A 23468-nucleotide genomic window follows, 5' to 3' on the forward strand; every position below is an offset into this window, starting at 1 on the left:
CTTACACATTGCAGTTAAATGTCCACAATGCTAAGTTAATGGTAATCCCACCACTTAAACTGCCAACAATTTATCAGGAAAGCATGGAATCTCAAACAGCCCTGCTAAATCAAGAAGTATTTCATGAAACATGCAGTATCTGGCACACCAAACAGCCAAATAAAAGATGTAAATCAAAAATGTGTTTGGTGGACTGATACAAAATGTAAATTTCCTCCAGCAGTGCAGAGGGGATGAAGAGCTGGTTTGGGCAGAAGTGGTGATTCCACCACTTTGCTATGGTACGACTCCAGAGATCAGGCTTAAAATTACAAATTTTAGCTAATGCAAGACTGACGTCTAGCCATGATTTCTATGCTTTGTGTTTGGGCTCCTCCCCAGGGCTGCCACAGCTGATCTCCCCAGCTCCCACCACAATTACCATTGAAGATGACTTCAAATCCTGTCCCACTTTCCCCACTTTGAATGCACGCTGGGCTTTCCCTGGTGAGAATGGCCAGGAAATAAAATTCAGACTTCTGCTATATATATATATATGCAGCAACAGAGCGAGCTTGGATACTAACATGCTAGAGCAGTAGGAGGGAGTTACTTTCCTCCTTATACTCCAGCTTGATGGCACACAAGAAGAAAAAAAAAAAAAACAACTCCAAGACAGAAAAGCAGTTTACCAGCTAAGCCTTCAATCACTACACTCCTAACCAAAAACCAAGAGCTACTTCTGGATTAAAAAAAACCCAAACCACTCTTATCTCCTGTTTCCAAAGTGCTCCAACCACCTCTGCCCAGTTAGGAACAAGATGGAAATCAAAACACTTTCTACTCGCTCGACCACAGGCCCTGCCTCCAAGACCTCACTTAAAATATTTAAACAGGTCTCAAACCTGCTCAACAATGCTCTAAAACCACGGAGAGACACTGTCAGTGCCCACAGCTATTCTCCAGAAAGGCGCCAGTGGTCTCAGCTGCATTATTGTAACACCACACTTCTTTTCTGGCCAACGTGGGTTTTCACAGGAGCCTTTGAGAGCGTCACCATGTCAGAAGAACGCAGATGTCATATAATATATGTGTGTTTTTACAAGGCTGGTTTTCCACACGGAGTTCCTTAAATTTTCACTGGAACTGAGAGTTAAGTGAGGTGAGTTTAGACATGGATCTGTGCAAAAATAAAGAAAGCAGCAAACGTTATCTGTGTCCTTCACTCCTCAATGTCTGAGGCTCTCTGCACAGTGAATATCTTCTGCTGCTCTGTTCAAATGCTCTCCTCACTTCTCTCGCTTTTTATCTGGAAATTCAAGTGACTTTGTAACCTGAAAGGGTTTGCTGCTTATAAAGTTAATCCTGGATTTCAAGCAAAATTAATTAAGTCTCAAATATTATTATATTGTCCTGGTTAAAACATCTGCTTGTCAGCCAGGGTAAGACAATTTTATCATGCTGTTGTTCAAGTCTGGATTTTCCCATTATTACTTCTGCTGGAATCTGGTATGTCTTGCCATCACTACCCAGCTTCTTCTGGTAAAGTGCAGGATAGGAGACCAAGACCAAGAAAAAATCAGGCAAAATCAGTTACTTAGTAGCTCTTAATTATGATCTTCACCAATAAGTTAACTATTTTATTCTTAAGAGAAGAATGTAAGTAAACACAAATATGGTATTTGTCTTTTTTAGTCTGGGCACAAGAACATTTTTGACTCACTGAGATGAAAGAGCTGAAGGAGAAGAAAATAAATAGAAGGAGAGTAATTTATCAGGGGGTTTTACTCAAGGAAAAAAATAACTGCTTTCCCTTTTAGCTTTCTGACAGACTTCTTGAATTTTGTGTATTTTTTCCCTTTTCCAGATAATTTACAGGCTTCCAGGCAAAGGAAGGCTGAATTTGAAGCAGCATGCTTTGGCAAACAGCTTTGAAATCCTGCACGGAGAAACTCCTCAGACTGAAGATTTAATAACAATTCCCCACATTAGTCTTATCTGCACAGTCATACCATGGCTATGGACAAATACCTGTGTACTTCACAAGAAAATCCCCATGCCACGATGATCTAAGCATTATCTGCCAATCTCTCGCAGGTGGACTTACACATTCCAATTTAAGTAACAACTAGAGCAGCTTGGCCAACTGATAAAAATTCTCAAAGACTGGGGTAGCTGCATTTCAGTACTGTTAAGGATTCCTATATTTTACATTTTCTTAAAGCCTCCCTGTATGTTTTTCTTTCCAAACTACTCAATCTCAGGGATCGAGATTCTGACCACAACATATTTCTGCTTATAACATAACAAACCCCATCAAACACTGCCTTTTGTATGACCAAATTATGGGAACAAAAGAGTATTTCTTAAACAAACCATCAGATTGTACTTCACAGACATCCTCCTTAGAAGCCATGCTTCTTGTAATTAACAGAGTAATTGTGAGGCCAAGTAAATAAAAATGAATACAATACTTTTATAAAAAGAACTATCTTTACAAGACACAGAGAGATCACATCAGTCATTTAAATGATTACATGCATTTTTCTCAACACTAAAAGCAATTCCTTTGGAAATGAATGCATCTGAAACATTCAAAAACTCCTAATGGAAGTTATGCAGAAGTGTTATTTTTCTACTTCCTATAGTATTTAAAAGCCTATTTTATTCTCCTGTTCTTTCAATCTGTTTATATGTTGTAATGAGAAACAGACTTTTTTTTATAACCATGCTATTCCAAGTAAAATATCATTTTTGCCAAGGAAAATGCAGCTTCCCCACCACAGGAAACAACGAATCTACAAAAACTTCAACACATTTAAGTAAGATAACAACTTAGTATTTTCATTAAGAGTTATGGTTTCAGAACAAACCTCAGCTATACAGTCTCTGTTACAGAATTTATATCTTTTGTGTGAATTAAATGAAATAGAATGGCTTTGCTCTGTACTGTTCTTCACTTCTCCATCTCTATTTATTACACTCAAGAACAGTTATTTTAGTGGAAGAAAGATTTAAAAGGCTCAAATCTATTTGATTTCTCTTAATAAAGACTGCAAAGTACTCACTGCTTTAAGTAAACCAATATACTACTTAAGGCACAGTTACAAAGATTTGCTAAAGTGCCTTAATATATAGAGGACTATAGTTAATTGTATTTGAAGTAACTGTCACTAGCTTATAAAGCAATTATCTATAGACAAACACAATCTGAAATTCAGATTTTTAATCTTCTTTTGGTTCTGATTTCAATAAGCTGAGAAGTTGAACGTTTAGCTACTTAACACTGAATTCTGCTTCCCCATTCCCCTGTGCAGATGCACCTCTGTTATTTTTCACAATAACGTACCCTAGGAAGTGATCTTTCATCCCAATGAGTTGCTACACAACCTCAGAACTTGCCTGTCATACCTCTGTCTTGAACTCTGTGACTCCTTGGTGTTGATTATTTCATTAAAACAGGCTCTTTTCCACACAGATTAGCAAGGCCGTTCGCATTGCAGCAGTGGTGCATCGCTGTCGTCGAAGATCATTAGATATTAGATCAACAGCAATTTTCTTCTAACACATTGCAATTTTTTTTAACAACTCAAAACATCCAATTACATAACAGACAGCTTGGCTGTATTTTAAATTAGCACAGATGCTAAAGCCAGGAAATGTAATTCTCGGGATATCAGAACAAAAGGTTCAAAGTAAAAAAGAATTCTTGTATACCGTAAGATTATCAGGACTAGACTGTCACACTGTGACCTTCCTGGCGTCTAGCTAATCTGACAATATTTGGCAGAGCATTGTTTCAAATCAATAACTAATTAACAAAGTACAAAAGAAGTTGTACTGTTTTTGAGCCTCCTTGTTAAAAATGGCTTTTGGTTGCACATGGGCAGAAAGGTCACTTCTATGACATCTTCAGGAGTCTTTCAACACCTTGCCACTGTCAGATTAAATTACTTTTAGCAATTAATTGTCATAAATTAAAATAGAAGCACATTTGTTACAGCAGGTTGTCATAATGACATAGTGAACAGTTGTTTTGATATGAATTTTTTCCACCTACCCTCTATCATATCTTAATTTTTTTGGTTGACCTAACTGGAAAATTGGGAGCAATCTTGTAACTCAGGCGGCATAGGCCAAACACTGGGGGTCTTACTGAGATTACAGACTGAACAACAACAGAACAGAAATTCCAGAGATAACTGAAGATCCTGAGAATATGTATCTTATATAAAATATGTAATATATATCTATGCTGCTGTGTGGGATAAGAAAACCCTCAAAAAAATCACACGGATGCCACTTTTGTTATTGTTATATAAATTGTCCTTGATGCCATGTAAATCCATTATTAGAAAACATAATTTGTTTGATGTATTTTAAGATTAGGTGGATTGAACAACTGCAGCCTTCCTCCACTCAAATAATTAGTTTTGGAAACATGGATCTTATTGAGATTTAATGAAAAACATGTCTGTTCTTTTAGTTCCTTTTTTTGATCTCCTCTGTATGCCGATGCACATGACCATCTTACAGGTTAGTCCTCTGACATTTATAATCTCAGGTTTGAGTCTGCTAAAAATCATTACATCAGGATGAAAACAGACAATAATCCTAACAAAAGTTCCCTGGATAAGGAAAAGAGAAGCAGGACAGATTCCATCCTGCATTGGAAAAGACTGTGCAGAAGAATGGATCTGGGCAACTGCAGAATCTGTCCTCAATGGTGCCAGCAGAAAAACTGCAACCCTAAGAAATCTCTGTGCAATTTGTCTCTAGTCCTGGTTGCCCTTTAGGAGCTGATTAACAAGATCTTCAGGCTAACAGAGACTCTGGGAGAGCTCTGACAGTTCTTGTAATAAGCAGCAGAGCACTGTTTAACAATCTATGTTTAACATATTTTTCTATTTTTGTTGTTAGCTCTATTAGAGTAAATGTTTTCTATACCAACATATTCTAAACCTTAAATCTTGTAAAGTTATAAAAATTAAAACGAATGGTAAGAATTCACAGTTGCCAGGTACCAGGCATCTTGGAAATCCTCCATACTGTGATCACATAGTGCAGTGACCAAATACCCAAGCTGCATGGACTTGTCTGGAGGTGGAAGCATTCATACAAAACTGGACAAAAGTTTCTTAAGTAATTTGTAACTCTTCATGAACATGGGCACAGGTGTAAGAGATGAAGTGAAGCAGGGTTTCTGTGCAGGGGCTTCAAGGCAACTTGTAGGGTAATGCACCGGCCTGCTGCTAAGCTTTGGGTCTCACCTTGAAAACAGCAGTCTAGAGAAAATCTTCTAAGAAGTAGCTGTGTACAGGCTTAATTAAACTACTCTTCACTAATGATTTAATAAAGTACAGTCTTTTTAATTCTGTGATGTCTATCCCACTTCTTCAAAATGATCAATTTAAAATGTCACAGGGTGTTTCTACTCTTTCCGAAACTCAAAAACTGCTACATAGTCTAAAATGGAATCTTGTGGACTCAAATTAACAATTTAGACAAAATCCTGATGAAGACAAAACAAAGGAGAGGAAGGATGTGGGCAGTACTTGTATCCTTCTCATTATTCCAGAATGGTCATGCTAATAACATCTTGACATCTATAGAAAAAAAAAAACAAACTACTGCTGCTCTGTTTGAATGTCCTTCAGCAATTTGAAGATAATGATCTATCTTGGGGAAATTCTTGATCTCTGAAGAAATCACGAATACTTGCTCAACACCTCAGTGTGAAAAATGACAAGAAATATCAGTGCTTGTCTGTAGCTGTTTATATTTTTCAAGATGCATTTCTACAGCAGTACTTGTGCAAGACCACATTGTTTTAACCATGGTGATAGCTTGGTAAGCTTCCTGGTCTGAATCACCTCCTATTGTGGATGGCCAACCACAATCTCAATAGCACTAAATGTTCTGAGGCAGTGAAATTTGCCTCTCTTCACTGTGTCCACGAAGTCTACTCATAGATCAAATCTTTGAGGGCCGAGGTGAAACTTTGTAATGTCAAATCACTGAACTACATCAGCCAGAGAGAACCTCTGAGGGTCACCTAATCCAAAACTATGCTCAAAGCACTTTCAGCCAAGACTGGTCACAACTGCCATGCCTCCTGCTATCCAACAAAAACAAGAAAGAGGGAGCTCCGTAGTTCTAGTGTTGCAGAAGTGTAAAAATGTACATTGTGAAAGCTCCCCAAAACTTGATTCAATGGCATTTGAGGGAGAGTGACTTTGCACATACTCCAGAGAAGTCATGAAGATGAATACAGCACTTTGGACACTAAATAATTTATGTTACTTCCATGCCATAACATTATCTTTCCAATTTTTGTACGCTCTGTGGACCCACAGTAAAAGAGAGGCAGTGGACATCTTTTGCCATCTGTCTTTGCTAGGCTAGCAAAGCTGAACTCAGACTAATCACTTTATTTTTGGGTAGAAACAGCTATATTCATGGTGTTTTTAGAAAATGATGTCATGGTTATTTACCACCACTGTAACAGAATAACAACAGTATCTCAACTTCTGCTCCAGTGATGACACTGTTTGGCAGCAATTAGTGAAAAAATCAATTTATGCAACAGCCAAACTCTGAAAGTCAGCTAGAGTAGCTCAAAAGAAAGGGAAAGGAAATGGTAAAAGAACATAATGAACAATAACAGCACACAGCAAAAGAAAGGTATTTAAGACAAGTGGTCTTAAATCAAATGCTGTTATTTTAAGATGTATCACAGTAATAACTCATTTGGTTACTCAAGACAATGCAGTCAGAGCAGCATACAGCATCTGAAAACTTCACATAACCCACTGAGAACTTCACACACAGTCTTCACTGGCAATGGATTTAAAGACAATCAACAGTCATTGAACATAAGCCTGCCTCTTTTTGGCAACCAGTGCAAGGGACACACAATAAATAACACAATCCTGTCATCAAATATGTTTATTCATTTTTCAAACATGAAAAGCAGAGTAGCTAGAGAAGCAGGGAGGTGTCCTACAAAGTAGAATCTGTGAGGGCAGTGACGCATCAAAGCCTAAGGCCACACCTAGAAATCTTTCAAAATTACTTAGGCAGCCTAAGCTTTGCTGAATTTCTTCATTACTTTATTTGATAACTTCAAAAGAATTCCTCAGCAAACCAGACCCCAAAGAAATAAGTATCTGTCATCTTAACATCTACATGCAATTAATTAAAGCTTCTCTTTTCCCAGGTTAAGAAAAGAGTGGTTGTGACACAGTTAAGTGGCAATTGCCCACTTTTATAAGACATAGGCTGAACTGGCATGAAATCAGATTATTCAGTTACACAGCAGGTGGAAAAGATAGGAGAGAGGAATGAAGAAACATCCCACAAGGAAACACCAGTCCAAAAGAACACACTGCAGATGTTTATGAAGTACCAGCTGTATTGCCTGAACTAAATAAGTTTTAAATTCTTTGCTGTATTATGTGCCTGGATACACTGATCAAATCTTTGCTTTTCCAAAAAAGAAAACTTTCCAGTTTCATGTATCCTGTGTATGTCATAGCATGCATTCAGTCAGAGGCCACCTTCAGCATGTTGCCAAACGTGCAAGAATGTGAGTAGGTTCTGTATGCTTTGGTGCAGGTAGTGCCTGTGTGCACACACTTGCACATGTACTTGCACAATACTTTTTTCACCCCATGTTTTTGCTAGAAGCACCAGACAAGAAGATCTCAAACTGCTGCTTAAGAGCCCAGAAAATCTTCCGTCTCCTCAGCACACACAACTCTTGGAAATTCTAAATGCACATCAATCTTACTTAGTAGTTTCTCTCCAAGCAGTGCCCTCTATTGGGAAAACAAACAAAAATTTAAGTTTTACTTGAAAATATACAAAATATACCTCACTGGGTATCGACAAATTCATTCTTGCCAACCACCAATCAAAAAAGACAGAGAAAGAAAATGAGAATCAACTGTTAAACAACAAAAGTGTAGAACAATGCATCCGAAACAGCATGCAGTCCATTCAGGGGAAAAAACCTGCTACCAACACCACTGACCACAAAAGACAAAAGCATTTTTGATCAGTTTAGAATCCATTTTTATCCAGAGAGACAGAGATAAAACAAGGATTCAGCTGAGAGAGGAATGGCAAGATTTCTCAAAATTTAGAGATGAGTTAATGGCTGGAGTTAATTGTAAAGCAGACTAGGAATGACTTCTGCCTGGACACTATGGAAATGAAGTTAACAGCTCTGAAGCTGGTAAAACTGAATTCTTGGGGAGTGCTGATCTGAGTTCATTAAGACATAGCAAGAACACAAGGACTGTTCTTCTAAAAACTCACAATAAGGCATATTTCTTTGCCTGCAGAGTAATGGCAATAAGCTGATTAAAAAGATTAACCTTGTTCTTCAAGATGTAAATAATTCAAAATAATATCACACAGTATATTAATTCATAAAAAGTAAGGATTTTTGTTAGTAAAATCCATAACTTCTAAGAATTTTAGAATTAAATTAATTAATTGCTATAATACTTAATTTTTCAAATTTCAATCACCTACGAATTGCAGGGGAACCAACATTTCTTCCTGGGCAGCTTATTCCACATTGTACCACGCCTCTGTTCCCTCCACTATTCCTAGCCCCTCTGGTAGCTGTCACTGCTGCAGGCAGCCAAACAGCCTACTCAGGAACCACCAGATTTATCTTAATCCCAAAAGCAAGATTTTTTCCCCCCTTCATATTTCTTCCTGAATTTACACTTTGTTTTCTGTAGTAGATGAGGTGAAAACATCCTTGAACTTACTGTGCATCCTGTAATCCGGTTCCCTGTCTGCTGACATTCAGTTCCTAGACTCCACAAATGTTTTTCTGACCTCCATGCACCGCAGTACAGCCCTCATATTCTCCTCTCCAAAACACATAAATATTTCTAGAGGGGTTCAGTGTGGTGGTATGTCTCTGTAGAAAAAGGTTATTTTGCAATAACGCCATTCAGCTTAAGCTACAAATATGTATCTCAGAAATTAATTTTTATCATCTCTCTTTATCTTTTATCAAGTGTCTTATGGCTGACCAGTCCCCAAGAAAAAAAAACATGTAAAGAACTTTCAAGTTTTGCAAAAAGGTGTATGTTGCCAGTCGAGCCTCTGCTAAATTCTTCCTGCCAATTTTCCCAAACACACCTATTCTAGTAGCAAAACATGAAACATGTGCAGAAGGTTAGAGAGTATTATCCTTGCTTTTGGACATCAGCTAAAATCCTTTTGTTCTGTTAGATAAATAATAAAGGATACTGGCAAAGAAGGCCTTTGCAGTCCTTCACTGCAGTCACTCTACAATCAAAACCAGGCAACAGCAGAGTTCAAGAGGTCTGAATTATTTTATTCACTTTTGCCATCAACAAGTACATCTGCATTCTGCTGAGCCAGTTTTCTTCACCATTACCCCACGAACTGGCCACCTTTATGAGCCTGAATGCCATCTGAAAGGAAGGAGGACTCTTCTGACTTGAGAGTGAGAATCTTTTCTGGCACCATGGGAGCACCACACAGTTCGTGGTGGGCGGAGAGATGCAAGCTGGTTCTTTCTTTCAGAAACTTACACGGCTTGCCTCACATTTTAGGAGCCGGATCTAACAATGGACACTTTATCAGCATCATGTAATGAATGTGTGAAAGACACCAAAGCTAGATGGTCCCAATTTATTCTTTTTCTTTGACTAAACCATATTTGTAAAATGCAGAACAAAGAGGGAGTATAGCAGAGAGAAGAGCCAACGGTGTTCTTGAAGAGATACAGAATTTCCCTTTAGTGATTATCTGTGTCTATGATTTCTCAATTGCTTAAGAAGACAAAACTTTCCAGGATTAGTACATGCAAAACGTACTGTAAGAATTCTTTATAATCTCAGGTTTTTTAAAAATACCTAAGTCACCTGCTCATGCTAAATAGCCTAAATATAAATTACTGAACGCTAGTTTAAATTCTCCATAGTTTAGCTATTTAACGTAAGATGTCTGTTCATGGTAGTATCTATAGAATGAAACATGACATATATATATTTTTCCTGATTTACAGGAACTACTGTAAGAACTTAAAGCTTATCTGACCTTTTAGGAATGATGTAGTAGCCTAACTGCAGGTGCTAAGTGCCATGGTAGATATTTGGCTTCCAGCTGCTGGCCCAGGGTGGTGCAGATCTCTGGTGGCAGAGGCTCTGCAAGACCAGATCTTTCCCGGAGAGGAGTTCCTGGAGCACTCAGAATGTCACTACACATTTATGTTCAGCACTTGAACTGCAATGTCTTCATAAATCTGAATGCCCAGTGCCCAGCAGTGCATGGGGCAAGAACAACAATGTCATGGTGGTTTCTAGGCAGTTCTCACGAGCTTTTTACTATCAGCATGATTTTGCTGTTGCTTACAAGTGAAGGAGATTTCTCAAGAACATAAGGAAGTAACAGGCTTTAAAAGTGGGCAGAGTAAAACCATGTGACATTTCAGAGGTATATATAAAGCAATTTTATATATGTATATATATATAAAGTAATGCTGGCAGTTGTAAAAGGAGAAACAAAATAGGCGTTGTTTGTCGGAAAAGGGAAAACAAAACATGCAGCACAAGACTCTTGAGGCTGAAGTCCTGATGCCCATGTTTGCCAGAGACATGCTCTGTGCTGAACATGTATGTCCTTTACCTCTCAGGTGCTGCTTGCCTAGAGCTTGTCATTTTGTCTCCTCTGGTGAAATAAGGGCTTATTAGTTTTGTCTCAGCAGCAGGCTAATGTAGTCACACAGGTCTGGGACAAGAGCAGGTGTGCACCTTGCCAAGTCAGAGCATAGGTCATTGGCCCAGAGATGGCCACAAGGTGAAACTGGCAGCTGGTGGGACTGCAGCTATGTCAGGAAACGGCTCAATCTTCATTGTGAAAGAAATCCACGGCCCTGAAAGGTCACCCCACACAAGGGGACACTCTGCCGTGACCTTCATGTCAGCCACACCGAACAATGACAGAAATGGCACAACCGTGCTGGCATGCCTGCCAGAATTTCCTGTCTGTCAGTGGTCACTGCTTACTTAACTGTGTATTAAAACAACTGCCTTTTACCACTTTTTCCTAAATACTGACAAATTACCCAGATGTGTGCATTTTTAGTAAAACAGATTAACTAGTTGCATATGATCTTTTCTGACTTAATCTCTCACAGAAGATAGGAAAAATTGTTACATCCAAAATTAATTTCATTAATATGCTGTTAATGGGGCTCTTATAAGTTGTGCTATAGTACAAGTAATATTTGTAATAAGCATTATTCAAGCTGATAAACTCAGTGGGGAAAAAAAAGGATAAAATTCCTAGCATACAAGCTTGAAAGGCTTATCCCTTTTGTCCACAAACCCTGACCCCCATTAGTCGGTCTGATAAAAGTAATTTATCCTCTTTCTTCTTTGGTTGCCTCTTTGATATCCTTCAACTGTTGGGGCAACAAGATTATTGCAAATTACTATAAAATTATGCAATTTATACTTTTTCTTTCATAACATTTCAGAATCTACTCAGAATATTGTTTAAGTGATGAATGCAGTTTAGAAGGGGGAAAATACTAATTTGCATTTTTAAGTATCTTCTAAGATGGAAAAGACACTGTCAGTGTTAAAATCTGTAGGGAATGGGAGATGGCTGAGAATGGAAGGAATGATCATGACACATTTAAGCAAGCATGATCTGTTTCTACAGGAAAAGATAACAAATTCTCAGTTTACTTCAGTAAGGAATGAAGGCTGGCTAGGGTAGTAAGTTTCTTGGGGGAAAGCATTAGCCCATATGTACAGAGCAGCCTCTGGTGGTCTAAGAAAAAATGGTAATATTTATAACTAAGGATAGAAATATGTTTTTTAAAAGGATGTATGTACATATTTAGCTATTTTACTCAATCCTCCATTCAACACATTAAAAACCAGATGCTTTTAAAATGATCTGTCAATATGCTTGTTAAAATCCAAACAGTAAGAGTATTAAAATTCATATGCATTCATTAGCACATTATATAAAAGTAAAATGCTTGTGTTTAATCATTCCATAAAAGTATTATAGTCAATGCTGATTATCAAAAAGGTTTTTTTTCCTGGTTTGCATTGCTAAAATTGAAATAAAATTTACAAGAATGTTACAGAATTGATGACATTTTCTGTCTTCACTTGTGAATTCAGTTGGCAGATGTTTTCAAGAACAAAAAAATCTGTCTTATTACAAAACATATTAAGCAGGTTTTCCTGCCATAATGTTTGACATGATGTTTATTACCCAGACCAAATCAGTTCCTTTAACAAGCCATAATGTATGCCAGAAAGTACATTATTTCATAGTTAAGGAAACTTCCAGCATGAAACAGTAAGTACTTTGATCTTTCAAGAGCACTATGCTTAATGCATTACACACTGCCATAGTCGTTTTTATTTATACTCATTTTGTACAAAGATACAGTGCAGTTTGATATTTTGTATTTCAAGACTCATCTTTTACATATTCTTGAATAACCCAGCTTTTTTTTTTTTTACTACAAAAATAAAGAAAATACTTAAACATAATTACTGAGGAAGAACTCTAATTCCCCAGTTCTTGGAAAATCTAGCTGCACAAGTGGGAGAATCAACCAGACAGCTTTAATTTGTTCAAATAGCATTTCCTCATTAGATCACAACAGATCTCAGCGACCCTATGAGAATGTAACTGAGGATATTTATTCCTGCTGCTCAACAGCCTGAAATACTTTTTCCAGCATATTTAACGCAACCATATTTTTCCTTTAGTGTCAGATGAAGTTTAAGCCTTCCTGTGTGCAAATTTTTTGTCTAGTCTATCCACACTTTTTCCTACTTGGCAAAGTTGACATAAGGCCTGCTCAGACTTTTCAAAACTCTTTGATGAGATCATTACAAATCATATACCATACTTAAATATCTCTGTTAAATGACAGCATGTTTTATTTTAAGAGCCTAGTGAGTCAAATGTAGGCTATACTACACAGTCAGATTGTATCTGAACTGCCCTTTGAAATCACCCCAAACCAGCACCAACACTATACCCACAGCAGACTGTGGAGGCAAGTCCCTGGGTGAGGGCAGAGAGCAATCCTATAGACTCAAGCACTGGAAGCAAGAAAAAGAAAATTGCAAATATGACATTACACCTCTTGCAACTACCTATACACTTAGCAGTTCTGACCAACAGAGTAAATGGAATCCTACTGATGGTCCAGTTTTGTTTCAAAAACTGGTAATCAAAGAAATTACATTGATTTGTCCTGCAATACACTAAAGCAGGTATGTTTTACTTTCTGTTTCAGAAAACCATCTGTACTGGAGTCTACTAAGAAAAAAAATCCTCAAAATAATAATTTCAGAATACAACACCAAGCTCATCAAAAAACCAAATTTCAATTAGCTGCCCTGAGGAAGGAGACCACCAACCACACTTTCACTAAAACATACACTACTTCTTTCCTTGATTTGAAGAAAACCAAATAAAGAAACCATCAACAGTCATATTTAAGGCACAGAGCTGTGCAGAAAGGAAAATGAAATGGAACAATATATTTTGTATTTCGGGGGTCAAGCCTCCTGAAACCAAATTTCACGCCTCATCAGGCAAGAGTCATGAGAAGGTAGAATTGCTAAAAAGGTTATGAAAAAAAGGTTCACTTTCAACAAAGGAACACTGAACCTGCATGCTGACTAGATTTCTTTTCAGACAATACAGCAGCACTGTCCACTGGATTCTCATGAGCCTTAAGACTGGTTGCCCCTTTCAAGAAGGAGGGTTTGGCTAGTGGGCAGAATAGCATCTTATAAAAAATCTGCAAACAGAAAACACAGAACCTTGTTGGTGATTTGAAAATATATATATATGCATTCCTTTGTTTCGCATAATTAGGTATTTTTCAAAAGACAGTAAATATTTATGGTATTAGTGACAATCTCGCATCCAAGTTACCAACTCTTTTAACTAGCCTGCACAGTTTTATTTCTTCTACAAAAAATGTTATTCCAAAAAAAAATTAACAGGAGTATATTAAAATTTAAGACAATTCTAACATGCTGGATTTTTCTCTGTTTCTCATCAGAATGGCACACTCTTTATTGTTTTACCTTCACTATGGAGTTTCTGATGTGTTACTGCTGAATGAAAATACTAACTTTCATAATAAGGGTTTTGGAAATTGTATGACTCAGTCTGGAATGTATAATTCATAGTATGTATATTAAGCAGAATGTGTCAATGTGCAAATAATATTGTTTGTGCCCCCTGCAGAATTAGAAATCCTCGGGTAGCAGTGTTATAATGATCCCATGCTGGTAGCATTACAAAGTGCAAAGGTCCACTGAGTCAGATAAGGGCAGGGGACAGAGTTTCTTCATCATACTATTCTCAAATTATTCTAGCTTAAATATTTATTAATATATTAGCCAGTTTCCTCCTTTATCTGCCTTCAAAAGTTTAGTTCAAACACAGTGGATGGCTGCTCATATAAGAACAATACACTACAGGGTAAATTTGCTACCACACAAGATGAATGCTGGTATTTTCCACAATACATTATTAATTTGGCAGGTGATAAAAAACTATCAGGATGTAACTACTGCCTCCCCAATATAATACGATATAATACAATAAATGCATACATGACACGTGAAGCTAGTATGCTGCCTAAGCTTCACTACAAAGTCTTTTCTAAGAACACCTCTGTTTATAAAATGGTTTTTAGAAAGTCTTTCTTAAATAATTTCTTTCTTGATAACACCAGTGAGTTCCTCTGGGGTTTATTTGAAGTTTCCCTTTGAAATTAGAAAGAATTTTTCTGTAACACTTCCAAAACTTCACGATCAATAAATGACCAAAAATATCAACAGAATAAAGAGCCAGGAACTCTGTATAAACTCTTGGATGTCATCTCAGTAATGTATTTGTCTTTAACAAACCATGCTGTTTATTAGCCAATATAGGCAGTAAACACATGTATGCATCAGTAAAGGAGGGCAAAGAAAAGTAAAATAAACTTACTCTAATATAGATCTGCATAGTTTCTTTTTCTTTTTGTGGATTTCGGTACTTTTCATAGAAGTCACGTCTCTTCTTTGTTTCCTTCTGGATTTTATCTTTTCTTTCTCTCTTTTCTGCAGGTTCATCTGAGATATCAGAAGACAGCTGTATTTGGGCTTTTGTCTTCTCAACTTCAATATAGTTCTCATTGGGATTCAGAACTATTACTCCATAGCCTTCCTGTTTCAGAAGAGAGTCACACACACACACACAGAAATGAGAAGAAATGTGAAAAGGGATATTTAATGCTTGAAAATGCTTTGCATTTACTTTAATGCTCTTTAGAACTTTTTATTTATTTCAGCAACTTCACACAACATCACTTATAGAAGGGTTTTTAAAAATTTTCTGCATTAAAGGGATATTGATGTGTTAATATGTATCTGTGCATGTACTTATACACATCCCTCAGTGTCAGAAAAGTTGCCTGTTTTACCTTTAAAATAATTTAATATGTTGTTTTATTCATAAGCACTTTATATGACTTTTTTTGGAAAACAATACAGGAACTGAAAGCAAAATGTTGCTTTAAGAGCCCTACACAATAATGAATAAAAAGCTTTATGCCCAGACAGTAAAAACCTGTAAAATAGAAAGGATTGAGAGATTTTATATATAAAGATAGATACATTAAAGAAAGCATGTGAAAATTATTCAACACATTTTTTAAAAATAGTAAAACCTTTTGTCTAGCTGACAATAAGCATACAATGGAGAGGCAAATAGCAGCAGTAACAATGAATCAATACCAAAACTCATTCAGTGGTGTTGCTTACAAGTCAACTCTTTATGGTGGGTCTGACATTTTAGTGCATATTTAAATCTCCTGTAAAAGTTCATTGGGATTACACTGCATATTCAACAAATCCAGAGCAAATTTGTGACCTGCAGGATGCTTTTGAGCATATAAGGTACATGTCTGTGCCTCAGGAAATGACCTGACTGAAAAAATATGAATTTATGAATGAGAAATAAATCTTGAATAAATCAGCCAATCAAATTTTATTATTTTTAAATGATGGCAAATCACAAAAAATTGTAATATTTGTGGAAGATATAATTGTAAATGAAGGGAAAAAAGAGAAGCATGTATATTTAACAGGTGTGTTCATAAAGTTAACATGGGATCCCAGGCAAATCAAGCTATCCTTTAGAAGTAGATTTTAATAAAGACTTACTTTTTGGAAACATCTATATTAATTATCTAATGGAACAGCTTTATTCCAGCTTTTCACTTGGTGCTTCATTTTCACTTAGTCCAGGCATAAGGATCAAAAGAGGTCACCTAGCTGTCCAGAGAAAACCAAGTCCACCCCAACAAAAGATACTTTATTTGAGCTTGCTTTATTCTAATCTGTAGAGCCATTCACAAACCTTGTAGCTCATTGTGGCCACTGTCAGGTAGACAGATTGTCACTCAGTGATTTTCTACAGTTGGACACACTCGACTAGTTATCAAAATCACATCTGAAGGGAGTTCCTACCCCTTATCCTCGTGCCCTTCTGCAACGTCTGCCATAGCTTCTCCTCCCACCAAAAACCAAGTTAAAGGGCACAGTTGCACTCTGCTAAACAGGGTGAAATAGAGGCATTCAGGATACCTCTGGCATAAGGGATGTAGTCAAAAAAGGTCACAACAGGCCAAAGAGAAAATTGTCTCCCTGTTAGATGCAGCACCATAAGGGGTCTCCTGCCACATGATTTTCCTGCCCTGCCTGCCATGAATTCAACTCGGATAAATATAAATAAACAGGCAAAACATAAATAAACAATAGGAAAGGGTGAAAGAAAACAGAAAATGAAACACTAATTTTAAAATCCATCCACGCCATGCCTGGCTATATTAAAGCACAATGCTGTACTATGAGCACATGAATTTTATAGCTTGGAAAATTTCAAAGCCCAAACTTTATCACAGAGAAGAACGCTGCTTACAAACATTCCTAAACTGTACATCTCAGATGAAAATATAGTTTTGGAGCCTGCTTCTGCTGCTAGAGCTTTCGCAGTACCTGGCAGGCTGGTAGTTTTGGGGCTCTTCATCTTCTTGACCTGCTTGTTTTGAGCAGGGACATTCCGTGTATTGATTTGTTTTGTTTTCTACACCACGCGAAATGCAAAATTCATGTGTTTATTACAGATCTAGAAGTGTTACAGGGATTTGAAACTCTGTGTACTTCAACCTGATCACAAAACAGTCACACAAATCATCAAAGAAGTGGAATTTGTCTAAGTTATTGATTATGAAACTTTAAATTACCTGACTCATTTGTCCCATTTTATGAGGACACAATGTCAATTTTTCACGTAGACATCAACAGGTGAAATATGACTCTATTTTTAAATTCACTATTTTATATATCAGCTAATGGATTTTTATTAAATATATTTTAAGGACTGTAACATGACTCCCTTTACATTTTTTTACAATTTCTCCTAGATAGCAGGCCTTTCCTATGAGTAGAATTAAAACAATTAAGTAGTAACTGAACTAAGATTTTTTTTCCCCTCCTCTATTGTGGAAAAGCTTTCTCTTTGGAAAGTAATCTCTTTCTGGACTGTTTTGCTTACATGATATGGTGTATCTCTCCCTTTCTTTCCCTTGTACTTCTGCATCCTGAATTCCCAGAAGAAGACAATGGCACCAGAAAGAAGATTTGAGAGTAACATATAAAACTCAATATGGGAAAAAAAAATTACTGGTAAAATATACCAAATTACAACCTCTCTCATTCAGCCTTTATCTCAGCATTTTCTATTGAAAAGAAATACTCTGCTCTAAATAACATCAGTGTAAACAATATGGCTTTTAACTTCAATTAATTTAAGAAAAACGTGATTTATGTGGGCGTAGCTACATGGTTAAAGTTTAGTGCAATCAGAAAATGAAAAAAACAGGTGGAGCTCTAATGCAGCGAAGCATGCAAGTCAGTCCAAACCCCAGAACATAAGACCACTAATACCTTAAAAATGCCTTCAGCAAAATTTAATGACAGACTAGATATAGTCTTTGGCATAACTGTTAACACAGACAAAAATCAATTCATTAAAAATATCCTTTAAAATGAAAGCCCTTTTCAGAAAAACCTCTTTGCATGCAGGACTGTCTTAATCTTTTTGCACCATATAGAGTCTTCATGCTGGAAAGTATTAAATCTGTTATTACTATGTATTACTTAGTTATTAATTTGGTGCTAGTGCAGCTATACTAAACAAATCAATGTCACTAAAAATACCAATTTCAGCCAGGATGAGCTTACATCATTATTAATACATAGTGACCTATGGCTTACTTAAGTGCCAATCATCCAGGAGGGTATCTAAATCTTGCCACCCCCAGCGGTATTAGGTGGTATGCAAACATTAGGTAATAATAGTAGTTTTCAAAATAATAATAGTAGTTTTCAATGTAATAGCTTTCTTCTGTGTTACCAGTGTGCACAGAAAGAGAATCCACTCTCTAAAAAGTTTTTTTCACGGTAAAAAGCTAAGCCCCCATCAATCTTCAGCCATCAGTGTTCTTGTGATAAGACCTTATAATTATGGCAGACACTGACAAATGGAACTCCCAGCCTCTAATCTACAAAATTCCAGTTTCTCTCTCAGACTAAAGCACCAATTAACTTCTCTTCCCCTCACATGGTAATGCTTCAAGGTAAGTAAAATTTAATCTACACTAACTCCTACCATTCACCAGGTTGCTGCTTCTGGAGGTTGAGGATTGTTATGATGAAAGGAAAAACATATTTACTAAGTCAAGAGCTGGAAAGAATCGCAAACCTCAGTTACAATACGTAAGACAAAACAATGTAGAAGGACCTTTTCCATTGTAATATGTGAGCCAGAAATGGGGCAGTACTTTCTGCTCTCTACAAGAGGGTAAGCTTACAACAAAAATAACCTCAAAGTATTTGAGGTAAATTCCAAATCTGTTGAAATCTCACCTGCCTGGCACACGAGTAATGAGCTGAAACCACTCAGATCTGCATATTAATCCTCCAGGGTGGGACACCATATGTCACAAGAGAGGTCAGAGCTAGAGAGATATCTTTTTGACCTATGTAACTATCTTTTTGGACTGTGAGCGAGGATCTGAAAGAGATAATTTTCCTATGTTTGATCAACCTAAATTTTAAAGTTTAGTTTTCTATTTGGATGTTTGGCAGCAAAATCAGAATTAATTCCCTGGGGAAACAATTCAAAGCACAATCTGCTCTTAAGCCTGCCAGTGGTTAAAACAGACACAGTGATGTCCATTCATCTTTCTGAAAGAAGTATGCTCTGTTCATTTCCCATCTTTACTGCAAGAAGGGTACATCTATGTCACTATTGCGACACTGTAGGTGCAACAGCAGGATGAGGTCATGACAACCAATCAGAAGTCACTAGTGAAGCGTTAAAGTAAACATAGCTGTTGGAGATGCAGCTCAGCTTGAAAAATGCCCCCTCCATTATTTGAGCAATTTTCTCAAGACGTGACCTGTGACTGAAACGCCTGAAATGTCAGTTGATTCCGCTTTCTGTTTCCACCCAATGTACATTTTGGCAACTGCACCCTGCTAACACTGCGATATTTCCATCCCTGACATACCTCAGCCGCCTGAATTCCAGCACTGTGTCCAAGTGTGTAAAAATGCTGTGCCTCTGCCAAACACACTTTTGTCCTGCTAAGTTCCAAACTTAAAACAGCTCATCAGGTTAGGCAGGAAAAGAAAACGTACCACAAAAAGATTTTAGAGGACCACCTGTTGTCTATTATTTTTACATAGCACTTACTCATAAATCATAACACAGGGTAATTAATCAAGCTGTCAAAGAGAAGGTCAAAGGTTATGTGGGTGAGTCAGAAGGTCATGCATGGGCTGATAGAGGTCAGGGTCACACTGCATTCCTCATTATCAAGTTGGGATGAGAGACGGCCCAAGCAAACAAAAGTGAAAGCAGATGGAGAACTGAGTGGATAAAAAAGAGGAGAAAATTTCACAAACAAAAAGGAGTGGAAGAATGTGAGTTACCTTCAAACAAGGAGGAGAACAGAGCAAAAATACATTGAAATGTTCTCAAAAGACTGCACATACTACAAAGACACTACAGTTTGATTATTTAAATACAATTACTATAACTTTCCATCCAATTTTTTTGCAAATATTAAGTAATGCCACAAAATGTGCATGGTAGTTTTGGTTCCATTTCACATCTGAAGTTAATATTTTCAAGGTGAATTAGACAAAAGGAACTTACTACTGTGATTAATGCAGATGGATATGTCAAATTACTTCTAAATGCTTAAGTTTATTCTTGTTTACAGCTACAACCAATAGACGTTCAATAAAGAAGTTATAACCTGCCTGAAAGACTGTACTTTCATACACACAAATCTTTAAATCCACAAAGCATCATGAAAGTCTTTCTAGATGACGCAGCAGTTATAAAATATTCAATCATTACACTGACCTGAATTAGATGCAGAATACTGTACAAAATTAGCTGTCACCCTTTCCTCAAAATCTTTGTTAATCTCATTTTGAATGTTTGCAGCTTTATCAACACATGCATCAATGTCAGCTCCTTGGTTACTGAACCGCTGTACTTGGAAGAAGATATAATTAAAATGTTTTGGCACAGAAAAGGTGAAATTGTATCTTCTCCTGGTCCCTGAGGAGTCTGTAAAACATGTAGGATATATTGACAAACATACACCCTTGTCTAGAGCCCTGACATCCCAGGTCACCCAGCTGCTATTTATTTCAAAACATTCACTTTACACTTATCCAAACTGCCACCTGCTGTGTAACTAACTTTTAATGGATATTGGAGCTATAGAAACAATAAACTCTTCATTTCCTTTTTGTTACTACATTCCAATTTGTCACTACATTACATCCAAATCTATTTGCATGCAGAACTGTATTTATCTTATTTCACCAATCTTTATGCTGGAAATTATTAAACATGCCATGGCTATGTCTTATTTTACTATTTGTTAATTTAGTGCAAGTGCAGCTATACTAAACAAATCAATGTTCAAAGCTACAAAAACCTACCAGAAAGCTGTTCCCATATTTTGAGTTTACTGTTGAAAAGTTTTGAAAAGAATCTATGTTTTACATGTCTCTATAATTAGCAACCCAAATATGTCTATGTGTTAGATCTGCAACCCTGTTTTATGCTGTTTGTTCACAAGGTCAAAACTGAATAAAAACATCCATGAATTAAAAGGATTTTTAACATCCTCAGTTGTTTACTGTAGTCTTTATAGGGAAGTTCCATGTCTTTACAAGCACTAGTTTCACTAGGATTTGCAGCAGAAAATTATTTCTCGTGGCAAATGAGAAACAAGAAACTATGCTATAGCATTAATTTAATTCTGTGAATTAACAGAAAGTATTATGTTCACATTCAACTTTTGCTTCAAACATTGTCTAATAAACAATGATGTGAGATTTGGGCTATTTGTAGAAATCACAGGAGACTGAATGGATGTGAATCCACCCCAGCCATGCAGGCAGGATACTGAGCTGCAAATAATCTATGCACAACAACTGCCCAGGCTGTAAAACCAGATTCTGCTTTTCTTCACTAAGTGCAAACAGCTTTGGGGTTGCCCACAGAACTGGTGAAAGAATGAACCCACCAGTTTGCCCTCAAGATACACTACAGGAACCGCTTCTGTAACTGAAGTCCATACTCTAGAAGTTCATCCTCTCCCTTACTGCCTTAAAAAACTATTTTAAACTCTTTTCCAACAAAAATTTCATATGCTTCAGAGAGGTACAAGAAAAAAGAACTAAGATTTTAAAGAAATTGTTATTTACTTTTAAATAGAACTTTTTGAAAGCAACGAACCAGAAATAAAGTAACTAAAATAATTTTAATAAAGCCCACATGAATAAAAAGTAATTATTGGTTCTAATCAATCTATCAATAAGGAAACCAAGGAGAATATCAGCTACCCCCTGAAAGTTATTCTTAAATAAGAACAGATGTAAAGCTGGATTGCAGGATTTTTTTAATGTTTCTATGGTATTTCCAAGTATCCCATTAGCTGACAGTAAAAGTTCTCAACTGCAAATTCATTATTCAATACGCTTTGCCTCCTCCCTGAAAATGTCACAGTATGTCTTGATTATTCTCATTAGCACTTCATGATGAATGTACCCCCAAATAGTCATTAAGTGTGTATTTTCTATGTAAAAGAACATGAAAAAGTAACAATTTATTCTACAACAAACCTTTCTTCCTTTGCCTTTGTAATAGTGTAAAATCTTTGCAAACACTTTCTCTTTCTGAAATCCACATATTTCAATAGGCTCAGGGTTTTTTTCTGATTTGTAAAATATTTAGCTTGAGGAAAGGCAACCCAAGATGCCAAGATCATATACTTTACCTTTCATTTCCAGAAATTTATATATATTAAACTATCATGGGAAAAGATTAAATGCCAATCCCTTGGTAGGTCTGTATTTCAGTATTCTAAATGAAAAACACATCATGCACATAAGTGGTTTCTGTAAAATACTGAAGTTTACCAAAGTCTTGAAAGACAATTCCCATTTAGTGTTTTGTGACCAGAAATCCTCCATCTCAATGACAGTGAGTTCAGCTGCTTTTAGCATGTGCCTGTATTTAGCAATTCCCTGAGAAAACAGACAATTGTAATCTATCAGTAAAGCTTCTGGCGTGTACCTATCTTCAACAAACAGGTGCAATTCGGTACATTGATGCTCCTTCCTTCCCACAGTGACCTTCCCATGTCAGAAGACCTTCTTACACTTCTGCTAAATAATTTAATTACTTATGAGTAATGGTTTCTTTTTAACCTTTTAAATGACTAACTCATTAAAATGCAGAAATATGCAAAACGTGATGTCACTGGGTCAAACAGCTGTGTTGGTAAAATTATGGCTGGGGAAGTCCCTAAGAACATAAAAATATTCTAATTTATATTACTCATTATGTGTCAAAAACTTTTAAAACAGATTATCTCTACAATCACAAAATGCTACACCACCTCATAGTAACGTAGCAATTCTTTTTACCTCCTGTGACCCTTCTGTATACACAAAACACAGTTTAAAAATCGTTTTGTTAATGTGTTTTAAATTAAAAAATATTGGTGAAAAACACCATGTGAAATGCTGATACACTTGGGACTCTAGAAAAAATAACTCTCAAATTCTCTTTGTTTTATGAATATTTAAGCTTTCCCGAAGAGACAGCACATAGCAAGAACACACAGGTATTTTTTAAACGTCAGCAACTCTTTACTCGAAATACTTTGCTAATTAGTATCACATGCAGTCTGGTCTTGTGTTGCTTAAAAAGGCTATCACTATTTGAATCCTGAAGGTTTTTTGAATTTGTGAAGCAACAGACAAGTATTGCTGCAAATGCATAAACAAGGT

General features: G+C 36.6%; 1 protein-coding gene across 6 annotated transcripts in view; it reads right to left on the reverse strand.

Annotated features, from left to right (window-relative positions):
* The window catches only part of FAM172A (family with sequence similarity 172 member A), a 250027-nt gene that overhangs the window by 110132 nt on the left and 116427 nt on the right, over positions 1 to 23468 (reverse strand). For all 6 annotated transcript variants that reach the window (XM_056513646.1, XM_056513645.1, XM_056513643.1 and 3 more), the window contains one exon: positions 15025 to 15243. In XM_056513646.1, the coding sequence (XP_056369621.1) occupies positions 15025 to 15243 (219 nt within the window). The remainder of the gene's footprint in view (positions 1 to 15024; positions 15244 to 23468) is intronic.

This window comes from Oenanthe melanoleuca, chromosome Z (assembly GCF_029582105.1).
Source record: "Oenanthe melanoleuca isolate GR-GAL-2019-014 chromosome Z, OMel1.0, whole genome shotgun sequence".
Classification (NCBI taxonomy): Eukaryota; Metazoa; Chordata; class Aves; order Passeriformes; family Muscicapidae; genus Oenanthe; species Oenanthe melanoleuca.